General features: G+C 36.6%; 1 protein-coding gene across 17 annotated transcripts in view; it reads left to right on the top strand.

The window, feature by feature from the left end:
- The window catches only part of Phldb2 (pleckstrin homology like domain family B member 2), a 198,633-nt gene that overhangs the window by 82,263 nt on the left and 98,715 nt on the right, over nucleotides 1–17,655 (top strand). For all 17 annotated transcript variants that reach the window (XM_078044250.1, XM_078044245.1, XM_021720659.3 and 14 more), the window contains exon 2: nucleotides 12,889–13,003. In XM_078044250.1, the coding sequence (XP_077900376.1) occupies nucleotides 12,937–13,003 (67 nt within the window). In that variant the 5' untranslated portion in view covers nucleotides 12,889–12,936. The remainder of the gene's footprint in view (nucleotides 1–12,888; nucleotides 13,004–17,655) is intronic.

Below are 17,655 nucleotides of genomic sequence, written 5' to 3'. Positions count from 1 at the left end.
ACCATGGACTGAAGCCTCCAAAACTTGAGCCAAAGTAAGCTACTCCTCCTTCTAAACTGATTATCTCGGGTATTTTGTCACAACAACAGAAAGCTAAAATAAATGCATAGCACATAATTGGTGCTTATTATTTGTTGAATGTTGAATGAAAAATTCATAGCAAAAGATGTATCATAAATAACATTTCCATTTTATTTAAATTATATTTTCCAGGACACTTATTTATTTAAAGTTAGCATTAACATTTATTCTATATGAATGTATCTGTATGATGGTAATGTAAAAATATTTTATTTAAATTTAGCCAAGGAGTTACCAAATTGATTTTCTACATAAAAACAATGAACAGTTTATTTTGTGATTTCCAAATGCATTATGAACTCTTTTCATGAGTATATGATTCTATTAAAAGAGAGTAAGCAACTCTGTTTGGAATGAATTTAAGGTTGACTTAAGGATCCTGTTCAGTCTTAACTCTGATTTCACCCAGTACTTCCTGGCCAACCTACTGGGTTATAACTCAGTTAAAAAAGACCCCAAAACTGAGCAATGGACTCAATCTGTCTTTCCACTGGGAAGCCAGGTCCAGCTGCTTTATAAGCACTTTATACTGTGAAGTAACAAATGATGTCCCAGGGCTTGCCATAGTGCTGAGCAAATTCTAGTGGCTCAGTAAGTATTTCTAAGTTAATGAGACTTAGTACCCTTAATAGGGATCGAGGAGGCCAGGAAATAGCTTTCTTTTCCTAAACAAGTTCGAAAACAATGAAGGAATAGATATAAAATATGGCATATGGAGTTAAAAATGTCATCTCTATTACTATAAAGCTAATGAAGAAGGGCTTGGCTTAGACGTATGATGACTGAGGACTTCCTAAATATATACCCCAGTAAGAGGTGGACTTACCCACCTGTCACAGCACACCCCCTCACAGGGGCTACCTCAATTAAACAGCACAGAGAAACTGAGTAACTAACTTCTGAGGTCAACTAGCTGCCAGCTAGAGGACCCAGTATATTTCCCAATACACAGCCCTCTCTCTTCATGGACAGCATTAGTCAAGTGGGGGGAAAGAGGCCAAGAGGGTTGCAGAGACTGATTTCCACAGAATTGTAAGCATGGAGCCAAAGGAAGTTGCCCTGCCCCACCCTCAGCATCCTCACCCTCTGATTGATTTAAATGTTGTGATATTTCCCACAAGTAACAGTAAAACTGGATCATAAAGACACCCCCAAATCACAGATCTGCTCATGGCTCTTCTGATCTCCCCTAATTTTCATCCAGTTGATCTTTGAATGCAGATTGAGCAAGAAACTTAGCTACTAACTTCTTATAAAGATTTAGAAATTGTTTTTGCTTGCAAAGGACTCTACTTCCTCCCTCTTTTCTCCATCCAATTAAACCTAGCAAATAACATATTGAATTACTGCGAGGTGCCAAAGGCTGTAGAGTATGAAGGTGAAGACATCACAGTGGTTCTCTGGAGTTGCCAATTAAGCAAAATCTGCGTCTTCTACTCTCAAAGAAAAGGGAACATGATTGTTTGAGAAACCAAAGGAGCATAGACAAATATTTACAATGTTTTTTTCTCACTTGCAAGTTCTTAAGTGATTATTCATCCAGAGTTTAAGAAACTTTCTTTCTCTTGTCATCAGAATTAAGTAGAGCCAAGATACCAATGACAAAAGGTCATAGAAACCCACAAGAGGGTTGTTTCTCTTCCCTCATTTCTCCCATATTGCACCATCACACAAAGGCCTATAATTGGTAAAGAGCAGAACTGGATGAAAGGGTTTGGATGGATTGTTCAAATCCATCACACACTGAAAAGTAACTCAGACCAGAGGTGGATTGTTTCACTTTCCTGAATGAAGGCATCATAGCAGACTCTCTCTTATTCTGGACTCCTGCACCTTTCTTTTCTTTTCTTTTTTTGTCAAAAAAGAAGAAAGAAAAGAAAGATAAGAAAATGAAACACTGGCATCTTATATTTCTATATATTTCAAATATTTCTACTTGTCTTTTCCTTATCTGAATTCTGGAAGACTATTCATTCTGTTTCATTAGATCCTAAATGCATGATACCTTTGTGTAGTTTTTGGTTTTTTATTTCATATCATTCAACATTTTCATCACCAAAGTGACAGAACTATTAAAAAACAGGGATTAGATATGATCCTAATTATTAAAAGATTCAGTGTCAAGGTCCAATATGAACTTTGACTTTTTAGCTAAGCTGTTATGGAGAATTATTAATTTTATTTCCCTCCATTCCCAGCTATACTAAATGAAGCACATAAAGCTACTAAAATTGGTAGCAGGTATCCACAATCTCTCTATTGCCACAATCTCTCTGATTGCCAGAACCCGAAATTGCTTCTCTTCTTCCTCGTTTCCATGCCTCTATTAGACTAATAACAGGAGCAAGAAGTAATTTCTAAAGGAATTTTCTACTGTTACTTTGCAATTTCTTGGCAGCATATGATGCATAACAAGCAGGGAAACCAAGGCTGCCATTTCTGGTTGGAAAAGACTGACAAAGTTAAAACAACATAAAATTCTTCATCTTCTATTCAAACATTTCTATTAAATTATGAGATATCATAAGGATCGATAAACAGTAACTTTAAACAAAGAATACATATAGCTTCATTGGTGTGTACAATCCTTTGTTTATCAATGTTATGAATAAGGAAAGAGGCAAAAAGAAGCAACTCAGCCCAGACTCTTGAGCATGTTGTTGTCATCATGAAAGGCATGGTGTCTTGGGCAGCCTCACTTCATGACTTATTTGGTAGACATGCAGGAAAGAGAGAAAGAGCCATCATAACACAATTTTTATGCAATCCTTCTAGCTACTAAGAATCTACAGGAGATAGAATAAATCAAAGAAAATTGAAGTTAGCAAAGTAATTAAGTATTGGAGAAAGTTCTGCAAGTCACTTTGCATATACTTTTTAAAATTTCAGAGATATCATTTATACTTATCTAATACAACATACATTAAATATTGAATGGGATTTAAAGGAATACATGTATGAAAATTTTTATTATTGGGCTTTGTAGATAAAATTCATTTAGTGAGATACCAAAATAATTTTTAAAGCCATGGAGGTAAAAGAAGTATTCTTGGAATATTTCTAGGGTTAACAAGCTAGAATGGGCTTTTCTACAAGTGTTTTCTTAGAAACATCAGTGTGAATCCATCTGGAGAGACAATAAGCAATCCTATAATAAAATACTGGCTCTACAAATTTTGACCACACACATGTCAGATAGAGCATTAATCTCCAGAATATATAAGAACTCAAAAAACTTAACACCAAAAAACCAAACAACCCAATATGGGCTAAGGAGCTGAAGAGACACTTCTCAGAAGAAGATATACAATTGATCAACAAATATATAAAAAAAGTGTTCAACATCTCTAGCAATTACAGAAATGCAAATCAAAAATACTCTAAGATTTGATCTCACACCAGTCAGAATGGCAGTTATCAAGAATACAAACAACAATAAATGTTGGCGAAGATTTCGGGGGGAAAAGACACATTCATACATTGCTGGTGGAACTGCAAATTGCTGCAACCACTCTGGAAAGCAATATGAGATTCCTTAGAAAACTTGCAATGGAACCACCATTTGACCCAGCTATACTACTCCTCAGTCTATACCCAAAGAACTTAAAGTCAGCATACTATAGGAACGTAGCCACATCAATGTTTATAGCAGCTCAATTTACAATAGCTAACCTGTGGAAGCAACCTAGATGCCCTTCAATAGATGAATGGATAAAGAAACTGGTATATATTTACAATGGAATATTACTCAGCATTAAAAGAAAATAAAATTATAGCATTTACAGGTAAATGGTCTTGTGTTAAAAATAAAGTGTGTGCTTCATTCAAATTTGGGAAATGCTAGATTAAGCAAAATTAAGTTGGAGTTGGAATTGGAGAATATCCTGCTAAGCAAAGTAAGCCAATCCATAAAAAACAAAGGCTGAATGTTTTCTCTGATAAGTGGATGCTGATCCATAATGGGGGAAAGGGCATGGGAAAAACGGAAGAACTTTGGGCAAAGAGGAGGGAGGAGAGGGAGCATGGGGGCAGGAAAGGTGGTGGAGTGAGATGGACATCATTATCCTAGGTACTTGTGTGACTGCATATATGGTGCAACGCTCCATCATGTACAATCAGAGAAATGAAAAGTTGTGCTGCAATTATGTACAATGAATCAAAATGAATTCTGCTGTCATATATGCCTAATTAAAATAAATTAATTAATTTTAAAAATACTGGCTCTAAAACCTGCCGTCATAAGGCCAATATGGATCCATTTCTACAGTATGGTTGCACTTCCTTTCAGGAAGCATTGCTTTTTGTCATGTGACCGTATCCTGGTACCAACCAGTTAAAACAAAGGGAGGCACTTTTTCTGTTAGCTATCACTGTAGAACAGATACCCCAAAACTCAGCAGCTTAAAATAATGACAACAAACCTGCAATTTAGGTAAGGTTGTTAAGAAACATCTTGTCTTTGCCAGAGGCATTCAAAGGCCAGGAGAGGGAATCAGCTGGCTCCCTTACTCCTCTGGAGGTTGGTGTTGGATGTCATCTGGGACCCCAGTGGGTCATCATGAACACCTTTAAGTAGCTACATCCATGTAGTCTTTCCCCTCTTTATGGCATGGGATCTGGGTTCCTAGAGCAAGTACCCCTTAAAGGCCAGAAAGAAGTTATTTTGTACTTTGACTTGAAAAATATGTAGCATTTTGTCCACAGTACTTACAGACCCTCCCAGATCCAAAGGGAGAAACATGACCTCTTCTTACGGTGGAGGTCCTCCAATAACACATGGCAAGAAGCATGTGGAGTCCTTTTAAGAATACAATCTGCCATGGCACCTGTGGACATGCCAATGACTTGTCACAGAAAGGTAATCTGGCACAGTCAAGCTCCCTTTCAAATGGGTATGGCTTAAGAGCAACTGGAGAATAAAACCACTGCTGACGATGAACCCAGAAGGATGTCATGGAAAAAGAGGACATGCTGAAGCATGTGTTCACTAGAGTCATGAGATGAACAGAAGTTATAAGTAAGAACAAAAGTTCTGTTTGCCTTTGGATGTCTGTCAGAGCTGAGTGCCAGGCACAAGGAGAATGCTCATTATTTGTTATATGAAGAAATAAATGAACAAATGAAAAGAAGATGGTCAGAGGAAGAGGTCCTTTCTAGGGGGCAGATGAGATTCTCCTGAAAACATGTTGGGTTTTAGATTTCGGGTACCACTGAGAAGACTAACAAGCTGTTAGCGATGTCTCTCTGTAGCTCAGAAGGGAGAACAAGAGTCAAGGACAGAGCCTAGGTATTGGTGGACAAGGGAATCCTTGGCTGTGGAGGAGATTAACAAGGAATCTACATTACTTGTGTGGAATAATGAAGTAGTTAATGGGCTCTGCATGTGAACAGCTGGACTTAATGTCTGTAATATCAATTTTACCACTTACTGTGTGCTTTCTTAGGTTTAGATACTGAATTTCTCTGGGCCTCATTATCCTTTAATAATAAGATCTACCCTACAGGACTGTATATTGAATGGTATAATGCCTACAAAGTATTTAGAACAGATCTGGCACACGGTGAGCAATCAATGCATACTAACCAATGATCAGTTGTCTGTGTTTTAACATCTGAAGTTTAGGAAGGATCAGAGGAAAAACCATAGAATAACACTGTGCACAAGGGCCTTAAAAAACCTTGTATGAAAGTTTTATGAACAACTTCAGTCATGTTCATTACTGAATTACCTAACATCAAATCATCCATCGCTGATCTGTTATAAAAGAGGGATGACATGGAAATTGTCATTTTCTATATCAATCTTTCACAATGTCTGTGTTTGGAGGGTTCTACAGTAGTTTTGTGTTAAAAATAAAGTGTGTACTACATTCAAATTTGGGGAATGTTAGAGTAAGCGAAATTAAGTAATATGTCTTTAGCATCTATACCTATTAAATGTATATATTAATTATGTCATGGTTTGTTAAGAAGGGAATATAATTTTCCAAACCCTTTAAATTTTTTAGTGCTCATTCTATGGAACATAACTTCTCAGCATTTGTCAAAGTCAGCCTTAAATTCATTACAGCAGACTCTCTTGGAAAACTTCTTTAAAATGAAACTTACTGGGACCACAATGCAAATTCTGGTTCAAAAAGTCTAAAATAGACTTAAGAAAAATGTGTTTTTAAAAACTCCCTGGAAACCCAGGAGAGGAGTTTGACTCTTTCCATAAACTCTCCCCATCATTTTTTTCAATCTGTTTAAATAATAATAATAATAATAATAATAATAATAATAATAATAATAAACATTAAAGAAAACAACAACAAAATCTGGCTTCCACAAAGAAGATATTTGTTGGGGGATGGGGAATTTTGCCACCAAGAAGGTGATCTGAACATAGAATGTCAAGATTTATAAGTGCTTACACTGAGTGACCTTTGAAAACATGGATCCTGGGCACTTAAAACAAAATCTAGAATTTTTTATTAAAAAACAAACTCTGGATGTGATACTTTACACTGGCTCAAGAAAGCTGTCTAAACTTAAAAAAAATAAGGAATATCTGCTCATGTATCTGGGTAGGTTATTCAGAAAATGTAAGGAGAACAAAAATTTATCAGAGAACAGCATGAGAGGGATCTATGTGATAATTATGCTTTAAATATTCTTCAGTTGATGTGGATGAAAATTTATGTAATTATGGAAAAATAGTTGTCAGCTTTACATATAAAGAAATTTGAACTATCACCCTATGGAATATATAACAGATTTCTAAGAATTTCCAACTGAATTTTGAGGCAGAGTCAGTTTAGAACTTTTGAACTCTTGTTAATACAAGTTGGACTCTCTGCATGCCTGTTTAAAATTTACTGTAAGAACAGTCTCCTTAATTGACTTGGAAACCAGCCAGACCTGAAAATACACTGGCCTAAGAGATATACTGTTAAACCTAACCTAAGAGATTTTCTTAGAACTGTTTTGGAAATCTAAGATTTTTTTTTTTTCTTTTCTTGTAAGCAGTCTTCCTAGGAAGAATTCAGCAAAGGATGAATAGTTTAACATATTCCCATTTTTACAGACTGCTTCAAAGCTTTTATGGTACAATTAGATAAAAGCATGACATCACTTCCTAATGTTTCTCTGCACACTCAAGCAATTATTAATTTATGTGTCTGGCAGGATGGGTTTGGTTTGTGGTCAGTCTTGGCCTTTTCCATCAGCTCTGGTTCTACTCTGGTGGAAATGAGAATAAATAAGTGTATGAGAGGCCCCATGATACACTCTTATAGGCTGAAAAAAAAGACTAAAGAGACATGACAACTAAATATAACACATGTTCTTAGATTGAGATCCTATAAAGAAAATTACTGGGATAATAAATTAAGCTTAAATGCTGTTCATGAACTCAATGTTAGTGTAAGCAATAATTTCCTCAATTTGATCATTGTATTGTAGTAATCTGGAGAACATCTTTCTCTGAAGGGTTGTATGTTAAAGTACTCAGGGGCGATGAACACTGTCTTCACAACTCATTTGCAGAAACTCATTTGTTCCTTGTGCTACTCTTGCAGTTTTTCTGGTTTATCATTGATTTTTCTCAGGTTCTCTAGGTAAACCAGCGTGTCCTCTGGAAATGGTTTTATTTCTTGGTTAATACCTCAAGAATACTGTTCAATAGTAGCAAACATAATGAGCATGCTTGCCTCTTTCCTAATCTTATGGAAATACTTCTGGATTTAAAAGGACCAAGGTGCGAGGCTGAGGTAGGAGGATTCCAAATTCCAGGCCAACCTCTGCAACTTAGCAAGGTCCTGTCTCAAAATAAAAAATAAAAATAAAAAGGACTAGGGATATAGTTCAGTAGTAGAGTACCTTTGGATTCAGTCCCTAGTACTAACAATAGAAACAAAAGAAGAATCAGTGTATTTCAGAAATTTGAGTCAGTTCCTATTAATTTATTTACTATTAATACTTTTTTTTTTTAGTATTTTTGCCTGAAACAGCCATTGAATTGTGTCAAAAGTTTTGCTTTGTTTTGCTTGCATCTGGGGATAATCATGTGATTACTCTTCTTACATCTACTAATATGGTATTTGTATTAACAGATTTACCCATATGAATCATTCTTGCATTCCAGAAATAAATCTTACTTTGTCATGGTATTTTCTTAATGTCCTGTTTGATTTTGTTTTCTAATGTTTAATTTAGCATTTTTAAATTGATACAGGGTGGTTGCTTATAAACCTATTTACATGTAGAATAATTTTCCTTGGTACTATTGTTAGGAGAACAGCCTCCTGGAAGGGGGCTTGGTGATAACAGAAAGGACAAGGGGACAGTGTGATATAGAGATGGGGAGACCTGACTAGGGTTACATAGACCTTTGAAGGAGTTGCTCATCCCTCTCTTACTCCATGACCTTAGAGAGGTTATTCCTCCTCTTCTACCCTCAACTTTCTCACCTTTCAGATATGAAAACCTATCACAAATGTTTGCATGAGAGTTAAATGGTAAAATATCCTGTAAAGACTTCAGTATAGTGTCTGATACAGTGTAAACCCACATAAACATTGGGATATTTTACTATAAAGCACTATTTTTCTTTTCCTTTTTAAAAAAAATTCATTTTTTTTAAGTTTTGGTGATAAAGATCAAACCAAGAACCTCATGCATGCTAAGCAGGTCTTATACCATTGAGCTACACCCTGTGCTACTTCTCACATTATAATAAAGTGGAGTGTCTGTTGGCGGAGGGGGAGGGGGGAGTGTATGTGTGTGTAGGTGCTGTGGTTTCCTCAGGGATACTCAAACCACTTCCAGCATTTTGCTCTGACTACCAAACCACAGAACAGAAGCTCAGAGAATCAGACTATAGATTTGAATTTAAGCAGTAATCTCTTGATGGGTGTCAACTAGACACAAAAGGAGGAATTGTGAAAAGAATGAAGAATAAAATGTCTTGAACACATACCAGAAACTATTGGGGTTTGTCTGCCAGGATTAGATGAGAAAAGATGGAAGGTTGGGTGGAAATCACAAACTCTGAGAATCATCTTAGGAGGAAGGTGAGTGTGAGCATCGTCTTTATATAAACATTGAGATCAGTGTTTTTCTTTTTTTCACACATAAACTCCCCAAACAGGAGAAGTTGAAAAGATGCAAATTCCCTTCCTTTAGCTCTCAACTACTGTATCTCTTAGAGTTCTGAGCACCAGGGAGTCACCCCATACAAGGCAGGAGCCATACTTCTAGGAAGCCCCAGTGCTGGGGAGGTAAGGAGAACGCCCATTCAGACGTGCGTTCATTCCACAACTCCTTACTAGGACAGTGGAGATGAAAGCCTTCTCACTAAGAATATTGTGGAAGTGCTTGGGGAAAACAGATGGGCCTAGACACTGGTATTTGTGCTGAAGCCAGGAGGTTGGACTTATTAGGAAAAGCATAGCCCATGGGAAACTGCACAGTGCATGAAGAACGAGACTGAACCACACCTAGTCACATTTTTGTCTGTTTCTTCTTGTTGACATTGAACAAATGTTTATGTTTTCTTTGAGCTTTAATTGTTTTGTCTGTAAAATGAGGAAAAAGTACCTAATAGTTATGAATCTGTGATGAAGATGAAAGGAGACAACATAGATAAAACACTGGCATTAAGTACTAAATAAAATGGCTATTGTTATTCTCCGGTCTTTCGCAGTGTTCCATTCCTCAGACCTCATCTTTTATTTAAAGACTAAATTTAGAGCAGTTTTAAGTTCATTGCAAAACTGAGCAGTTATAGATGTCTTCCATACACCCCTCTCCCCACATGCATAATCTTCCTCTCCATCGACTTCCGCATCAGAGTAGTACATTTGTTATCATTGATGAATCTACTGTTGTTCCATCAAAATCACCCAAAGTCTATGATTTACTTGGGAGGTCACTCTTGGTTTGTACATCCTATGGCTTTTGACAAATGTATAATGACATGGACCCACCATTATAGTATCATACAGATTATTTTCACTGACCTAAAACTCCTCTGTGATGCTGCCTTTTAAAAACAGTTTTATTGATATATAATTTATAAACCATACAGTTTACTCATTTAAAGTGTAAAGTTCAATGGTTTTCACATATAGATCCACTTACCAGAATCTAGTTCTTCAACATTTTCATTACCCCCAAAAGAAACTACATCCACTATCCTTCTTCTACCTCTCCTCGACCCCAAGTAATGGATCACTACTAGTCCACCTTCCATGTCTATAGATTTGCCTATTCTAGACAGTTCACATAAATGAAACCATGTACTCCAGAGCTCCCAAAGGAGTTTCTGGCTTTCAGTTGGGCATCCCACAGCTTTCATGTGCCCAATATTCTCCTCAGATTCAGGAATGCCCCAGGAGATGACGTGGTCCTATCGCCATATGGACTCCTAGTTGTTGAGCACATACTAGGCCAGATATTTTCTCATTTCCTTCTCATAATGACTTTCAGGTGAAGTATTTTCATTTCCATTTTACAAATGAGCTAGATGCTAAGAAAGACTGGGTTATCAAAAGCCACAAAACCTGTAATGTACATTACCCCATGATGTGACCATCTCCAGTTCCCATCTCCAGTTCAAATGCTGAAACCATATCAGGATTTGTTTAAACTGTTCCTGATGTATTAAGGAAAATGGATTTTAATGGTAGCAGAATTGGAGATAGAAATACCAGTTACAGGTGTATACAAAATTTCAGAGGAGAGATGTCAATAAACATTTAAACTAGGACATTTTGTTAAGAGAGCAAGGCACACACTGTGATATATGTGAGAGGCAAACTCATCAGGCCAATGTGATTTACTGGAACTGGCAGGTGGGAACAGGGGAAAGTCTGATGCAATTTGGGTAAGTGATTGACGATGGGATCATTTTCTACAAATAGAAATACAGGAAATGGAGCCAATGTGTAATGAAAAGGAAAATTCAATTTTGAACATATCAAGTTGGAATATATCTATAGTATATATTTATATACTTTACATACGTAGAGGATGTAAGTACAGAGTATCCAAGTATCCAAGTATAGAGATATAGACTTAAAGAATGTAGATTATGAGAAATTTGTTTTTTTTTTTCTCAAAATAGGGGAAAGTGAGCTAAGTTACCACATTCCTCTTCAGCTGCATCCCCAGCCTTTTTTATTTTGAAACATGGTCTTGCTAAGTGTTCAGGATGGCCTCAAACTTTCAATCCTCCTACCTTAGCCTCCCAAGTCACTGGGATTATAGGTGTGTGCCACCACACCTAGCAGATATCAAGAATTCTTAAACTCAAAACTTAAACTCAAAATGGTCAAATAAACTAGTTACTTCTCTCAGTAAAATATACAAATAGGTAATAAACACATGAAAAATGCTGAACATTGTTATCTGTTGGGGAAATGCCTATCAGTTTCACAATATGATACCACTCCACACCCACTAAGATGGCTATGATAAGAACAGATAAAATCAAGTACTGGAACCAATATCCTTCTCCGTAATATGGGATTATGTAAAAGTTAAAAGAAACAAAAATGACAAAACACCTAAGAGGGTGGCTGGTAAATAATAAGGATAGGATGAAAAACAGAAAATGAGCAACAAAAACCCCAAGCAAATACAGCCAGTCCAAGAAACTGGTCCCTCTTTCAGTCTGTGTGTTGTCTATCACAGTAGTACAGCATTTCTCCTTTGTATAAATTTTCAATTTCCATGGTTTCAGTGTCCCACAGTCAACGTTATTCTGAAAATATAAATAGAAAATTCCAGAAATAAAAAATTTGTAAGTTTTAAACTGCGCACTCTCTGAGTAGCATGAGGAAATCTCATACCATCCTGCTTCATCCTGCTTGGGACATAAATCATCCTTTGTCCACTGTATACATAGGGTGTGTGCTACCCACTTGTTAATCACTTAGCAATTATCTCAGATATCAAATTGACTGTCACTGTATTGCAGTGCTTATATTCAAGTAACCCTTATTTTACTTAGTAAAGGCCCCATAAAGCAAAAGTATTGATGCTGGCAATTTGGATATGCAGTATATCTGATGGATAAATATGTATAATATATATATATATATATAAAACTATGTACATATTTACATTTAAAGTTCAACCATTGAACTTTACACTTTAAATGAGTAAATTGTATGGTTTATAAATTATATATCAATAAAACTGTACATATATATATATATATATATGATTTGCCAAAGACAGGCCACAAAATGCTCCTTTTAAGTGGAAAGGTGAATGTTCTTGACCAAATAAGCAAGCAAAAAAATCATATGCTGAAATTTCTGAAAGATCTATAATATGTTATTTCTATACACAGAAAAAACTCCAATCACATAAATTTTTATTATACACTTCCATTTTTATTAGTTACTATTAATCATCTACTATGCCTAATTTATAAATTAAACTTTATCATAGATACAGGAAAAATATAGTATGCATAGGGTTCAATACTCTCTGCAGTTTCAGACATCCATTAGGATTGATAAAAGGGAACTTCTTATTTGTTGGAGTTTGTTTGTTTTTTTAATCTGTAAACATTCCATCTAAAAATGTGCTTTTGTTGGTGATGATGGTGGTGGTGTTTAAGTTTCGTCATTCTAAAGGAGAGTTAGCAGTGAGATAACAGAGATATCTGTTTTTCAACTTCAAAAGGAGTGCGTGTTTCCCAGACATTCAACATCTGTGTTCAACAGATGAAGCTCTGTTGACCTTCAGTATTCAGAGGTCACTTCAGCTTTCAGCTTTCTGATCATGGTGCCTCTCTTTTCTTGCCAAATACAGACTGGTATCAGCCCCAGTGTCTCCTTTGAGAATCAACACAACACCCTGATGGAAGAGGAAGATACCCAGAGAGAGGAGCCCAAGGAAGATGGAGTTGGTGATGCACAACATTTTGGTGAGAACTCTCTCAGCATGTACTTCATTCCCAGAGGTTGTAAGCACATATTTACAAGAATCTACTCCACAATACATACTAGGAATGAGCTGGCATTTTTAGTACAAATTCAGGAGTCCAGCAAGTACCAGGAAGAGCCTGAGGCTGGCAATCCCTGCCCAGAGCTCTAGTCGCCAGCTCCCCCACAGGCACTGCTCCATATCTCACTGAAGTCATGCTGAGGGGACTGGAAGATGAAAGCAGCTGGTGTGAAGTGGTCTTTTCCAGTGGCTCATTAGTCATTTAGAAAGCAAAGCCCACATAAAATGAGTGGGATGGCATGCACAAAGATAGATCCCAAGTTTTTAGGCTGTAACAGATCCTACTGTTTCCTCCCAGGAGGGACAAGGCTCCAACTTGACTGCTTCCAATTCATAGGTGCGTGGTGCTGGTTGAAATCTTTGCAAAATGTTTGCTGACAATCAAACAGAATAAATGGATTTATAAATTGTGGATTTTATTTATTATTTCTTATTATATATAAGATGAACAAGTAAGTAGGAGGCTCAGGGATATGCTGGGGATCTGATTTCAACCAAATTTATTAGTCTCTCCCTATGATCAGCTGATTCTGCCCTGCAGTGTCCTCTTCTAATAAGGAGGGTGATTTTGAAGTAAGTTTAATTTTTCACTTACTCATTATGCTAAGTTCTAGACACAAAGAGTAAAATTAGAAAGCTCCTATGTAAGGGTTCTCCAGAAAACCAGAAACGAATATTTTATATTCACACACACACACACACACACACACACACACACAGATTGATTTTTGAGGAATTGTCTTACTCTATTGTGGGCAGTCCATGGAGCCTGTGTATCTCCAGCACACATGAAAAGTAAAAGAGAAAATTTGAAATGACAATGAAAATACTTTGGCACCTGATTAAAACTGGGCATGGAGCTGGGCAAAGCTTTCTGGAGAGGGTGATTCCTGAATTAACAATTGCTGGGTAAACTGTGGTTCTGAAGGAATGGGTGAATGAGTGTGACACACACGAATAACTGTGAGTCGTTTGTTGTGATTGAAATGTTTTCTCCTTGTAGAAAGAGGAGGGAAGAAAAGGTAAACTATTTGGAAGAACCTGGCAAAACGGGATGATTTATTTTGTGTTGTTTGTTTTCTTGCTAACCTGAGGATTCCTGATTTATTTTATCCTAAAGTCCTTGAGGCGTCACTGAAGAATTCCAAGCATTGAAGTGATAAGATTAGATTTTCAGTATCCATGACCAAGTTATGTAATTATTGAACAAATATTTAAAAAAAATATTTCTTTTTCAGTTGTAGTTGGACACAATATCTTTTATTTTATTTATTTATTTTTATGTGGTGCCGAGATAATCAAACCCACGGCCTCACATGTGCTAGGGCTCTACCACTGAGCCACAACCCCAGTCCTCAACAAATATTTTATTTTATAGTCTGTCACATACAACTTATTGCACTGGGAATATAAGGGGGAAAAAATTCCTGCCCTCAAAAAGCTTAGAATTTTGTGGGAAAATGGAGAAGCTAATAAAATAATTGAAAATTTAATTAGTGCTGTTGAGACCAGAAACTTGATTTGGGAGCTGCCAATGTCTGGCTTCTCCTGTTCCCCAGCCGTCACATCCAACCATAACACAAGCTTCAAGTACTGAGCCATTGATGAGCAACTCCTTTATTCCCCATCACTTCTCATGTTCAAATGCACAGGGTCTCAAGTTTGATGCTTTCAGACCCTTTCTCTAAGATATGGCTCTTCTACCTTCCTTTGCCTTGGGTAAATCTTGCTTACAACATACCCAGTATCCCTCCAGCCCCAGGTCTAAAAAGGATCCATATCCCCATGATCCCTGGGCTTATTCATTGTCATCTTTTGCAGTGGGATTGGAAAATATTACATAATCAATGAAAGTATAAAAGATAGGGAAAAGAGTATTACTGACAAATCTTTAAGAGGCAAAAAGGAGTAGGAATGTAGCTCAGTAGAAAGGCACTTGCCTAGCATGTACAGAACTCTGGGTTGAATCCCCAGCACTTCAAAAATAAAAAAGGTAAAAGTTATAGGATTATATGATTTAGTTATGAATTAATAGGGATTAAGGAAGCATGAAGAACTAAATACATTTTTCAGATTTGGAGAGTTGGATATATAGGGTGATCTTTACATAATCATAGAATATAACAAAGAAGGAGCTGAATGATTTGGACATGTTGGGTCTGCTATGTCGAGGGATTTCCCTCTGGAGGTGTGCAATATGTGATCCCCACCCTCTTCTGTGTGTTCCCCTTGGTCCTCCTTTCTTGTACTGAGGATTGTGGCAGTTGGAATGGAAAATAAGGGACTGCTATTTTCAATAGTACCAAAGCATTCAACTCTTTACAAAGTCATTGAGGATTTAACCAGAAATACTCTTAGCAGCCCAGGAGAGCTAAAAGTCTTTTGAAAAGTAATTGCCAGTGAATTATTCATCAAGGGTAATGTTGCTCTCCACTGATATGGATCCTTCCAAATTGCCTGTGTAAAGAATTTTCCACCTGGATAGCCACTTTGATAACTTCTGCATGTGGGACAAAACTAGCTTTTGCAAGAGGAAAACAACAAACCACACTGGGACTTGTGTTGACATTGCTCATCAATGCTCACCAAATGTGAGGAGTGAGACTCTCCTAGGAAGTTTCCTTTTACCAGCACTTCAGTTGCATATGTGAAGTGGGGTGGCCTAAGGGCTGGGGAGCCCTGACCTGGGCATTTTTTTAGAGGAATCAGAAAAAAAAAAGCCCCAGAAAGCTGGGCCAATAATCCTAGTGTAGACTTTAAACATATCTATATTTGCTTTTCAACTACCAAATTCACTTCAATATATGTAACTTTCCTCCTGTTTATTATTAGATTAAGTTTTGTGTAAGGCTAACTCTAATATTAACACTGAAAATATACTAAGTAAATCCATATGCCCATGTTAAAGTTCTGAAGAGTCTTATATCACTCTTGGTAATGCTGATACCTTAAGAACTGAAATCTGGAAACAAAAAATAAGAGAAGGACATTTTATTTTTTTTATTTTTTTTTTAAAGAGAGAGTGAGAGAGGGAGAGAGGGAGAGAGAGAGAGAGAGAATTTTTAATATTTATTTTTTAGTTCTCAGCGGACACAACATCTTTGTTGGTATGTGGTGCTGAGGATTGAACCCGGGCCGCACGCATGCCAGGCGAGTGCGCTACCGCTTGAGCCACATCCCCAGCCTGAGAAGGACATTTTAAATAGAGTTTCTTTGGGTTCTCATTTAGACAACACAGCAAGTGAATTTTTATCATCTTTAGGACATATTTATAACTCACAGAAATTCTTGGTTCATGAAGATAGCCAGAAATTCAAATGAGTCTACAAGCATTGTACTAGTGATAAACATCACTACCTGTATCAGAAATAAATTCTTCCATCATCCATTTTGAACTCATTAGGGACTAACAATAAATCTCTACTTTCTTTTTATTTTTTTTGTTTGGAGTTTATTTTTTTGACACTGGGGATCGAACTCAGGGATGCTTTACCAATGAGCTATCTTCCCAATTATTTATTTAGTGATATTAGGGACTAGACCCAGGGCTCTTCATCACTGAGCTACATTCCCCGATCTTTTTATATTTTATTTTGAGACAATGGCTCTCATCGAGTTGCTTATGCCTCACTAATTTGCTAAGACTGGCCTCAAACTTGTGATCCTCCTGCCTCAGTCTCCCAGATTGCTGGGATTATAGATGTGTGTCACCATGCCCAGCATAAACGATGTTTTTATTAGTTGTATTTATAAATCCCTGATAGAACCAATGAAATTATCCCCATAATGTGGAAGAGTTAAAAAAAAAAAAAAGAAAAGAAAACAGGTCACACGCTGAACGTAGCAACACATGTTTATTATAATCCTAGACTCTGGCGGCTGAAACAGAAAGATGAAGGCCAGTTCAGTAATTTAGCAAGGCTCTAAACAACTTAGCAAGACCTTGTTCAAAATAAAAAATTAAAAGGGCTGAGAATGTAGCTCATTGGTTAAGTGACCCTGGATTCAATCCCCAGTAACCAAAATAAATAAATAAATGAATGAAATAAAAAGCTCACACAAGTAGGTCTGAAACTCTGCGGACAATCATTTAATTGTATTGTCACTAAATTTCCACTCCAACACTTGATCCAACCATTTAAAGTTACCTGTTCTTTATTTATTTCTGTGAGAATTGCAGGATCTTTAACTTTGGAGTCACCATAAAATGAATGAAAGAATAGCAGCCAGGAGTGGGAGGAGATTCAGTGTCTTACCTAGGGCTTTCATGAACACAGTTGTTGGAGAGATTCCTTGTCTACCATAGGAAACACCATCAGTATGACTTTATTGGAGTCTCTAAATTTTATGGCAAAAGCTCATCTTTCCCTTTCTCTTTTTTATTTTTTTCTAATTTGTTCTAATTAGTTATAAATGAAAGTAGAATGCATTTTGACACATCATACATAAATAGAGTATAACTTCTCATTCTTCTGGTTGTACATGATGTGGAATCACACAGGTCATATAATCATGTACGTACCTAGGGTAATAATGTCCAATTCATTCTACTATCCTTCCTACTCATCTTTC

This window comes from Ictidomys tridecemlineatus, chromosome 3, assembly GCF_052094955.1.
Source record: "Ictidomys tridecemlineatus isolate mIctTri1 chromosome 3, mIctTri1.hap1, whole genome shotgun sequence".
Classification (NCBI taxonomy): domain Eukaryota; kingdom Metazoa; phylum Chordata; class Mammalia; order Rodentia; family Sciuridae; genus Ictidomys; species Ictidomys tridecemlineatus.
The sequence above is the reverse complement of the archived record's forward strand: the minus strand, read 5'-3'. Positions and strand labels throughout refer to the sequence as shown.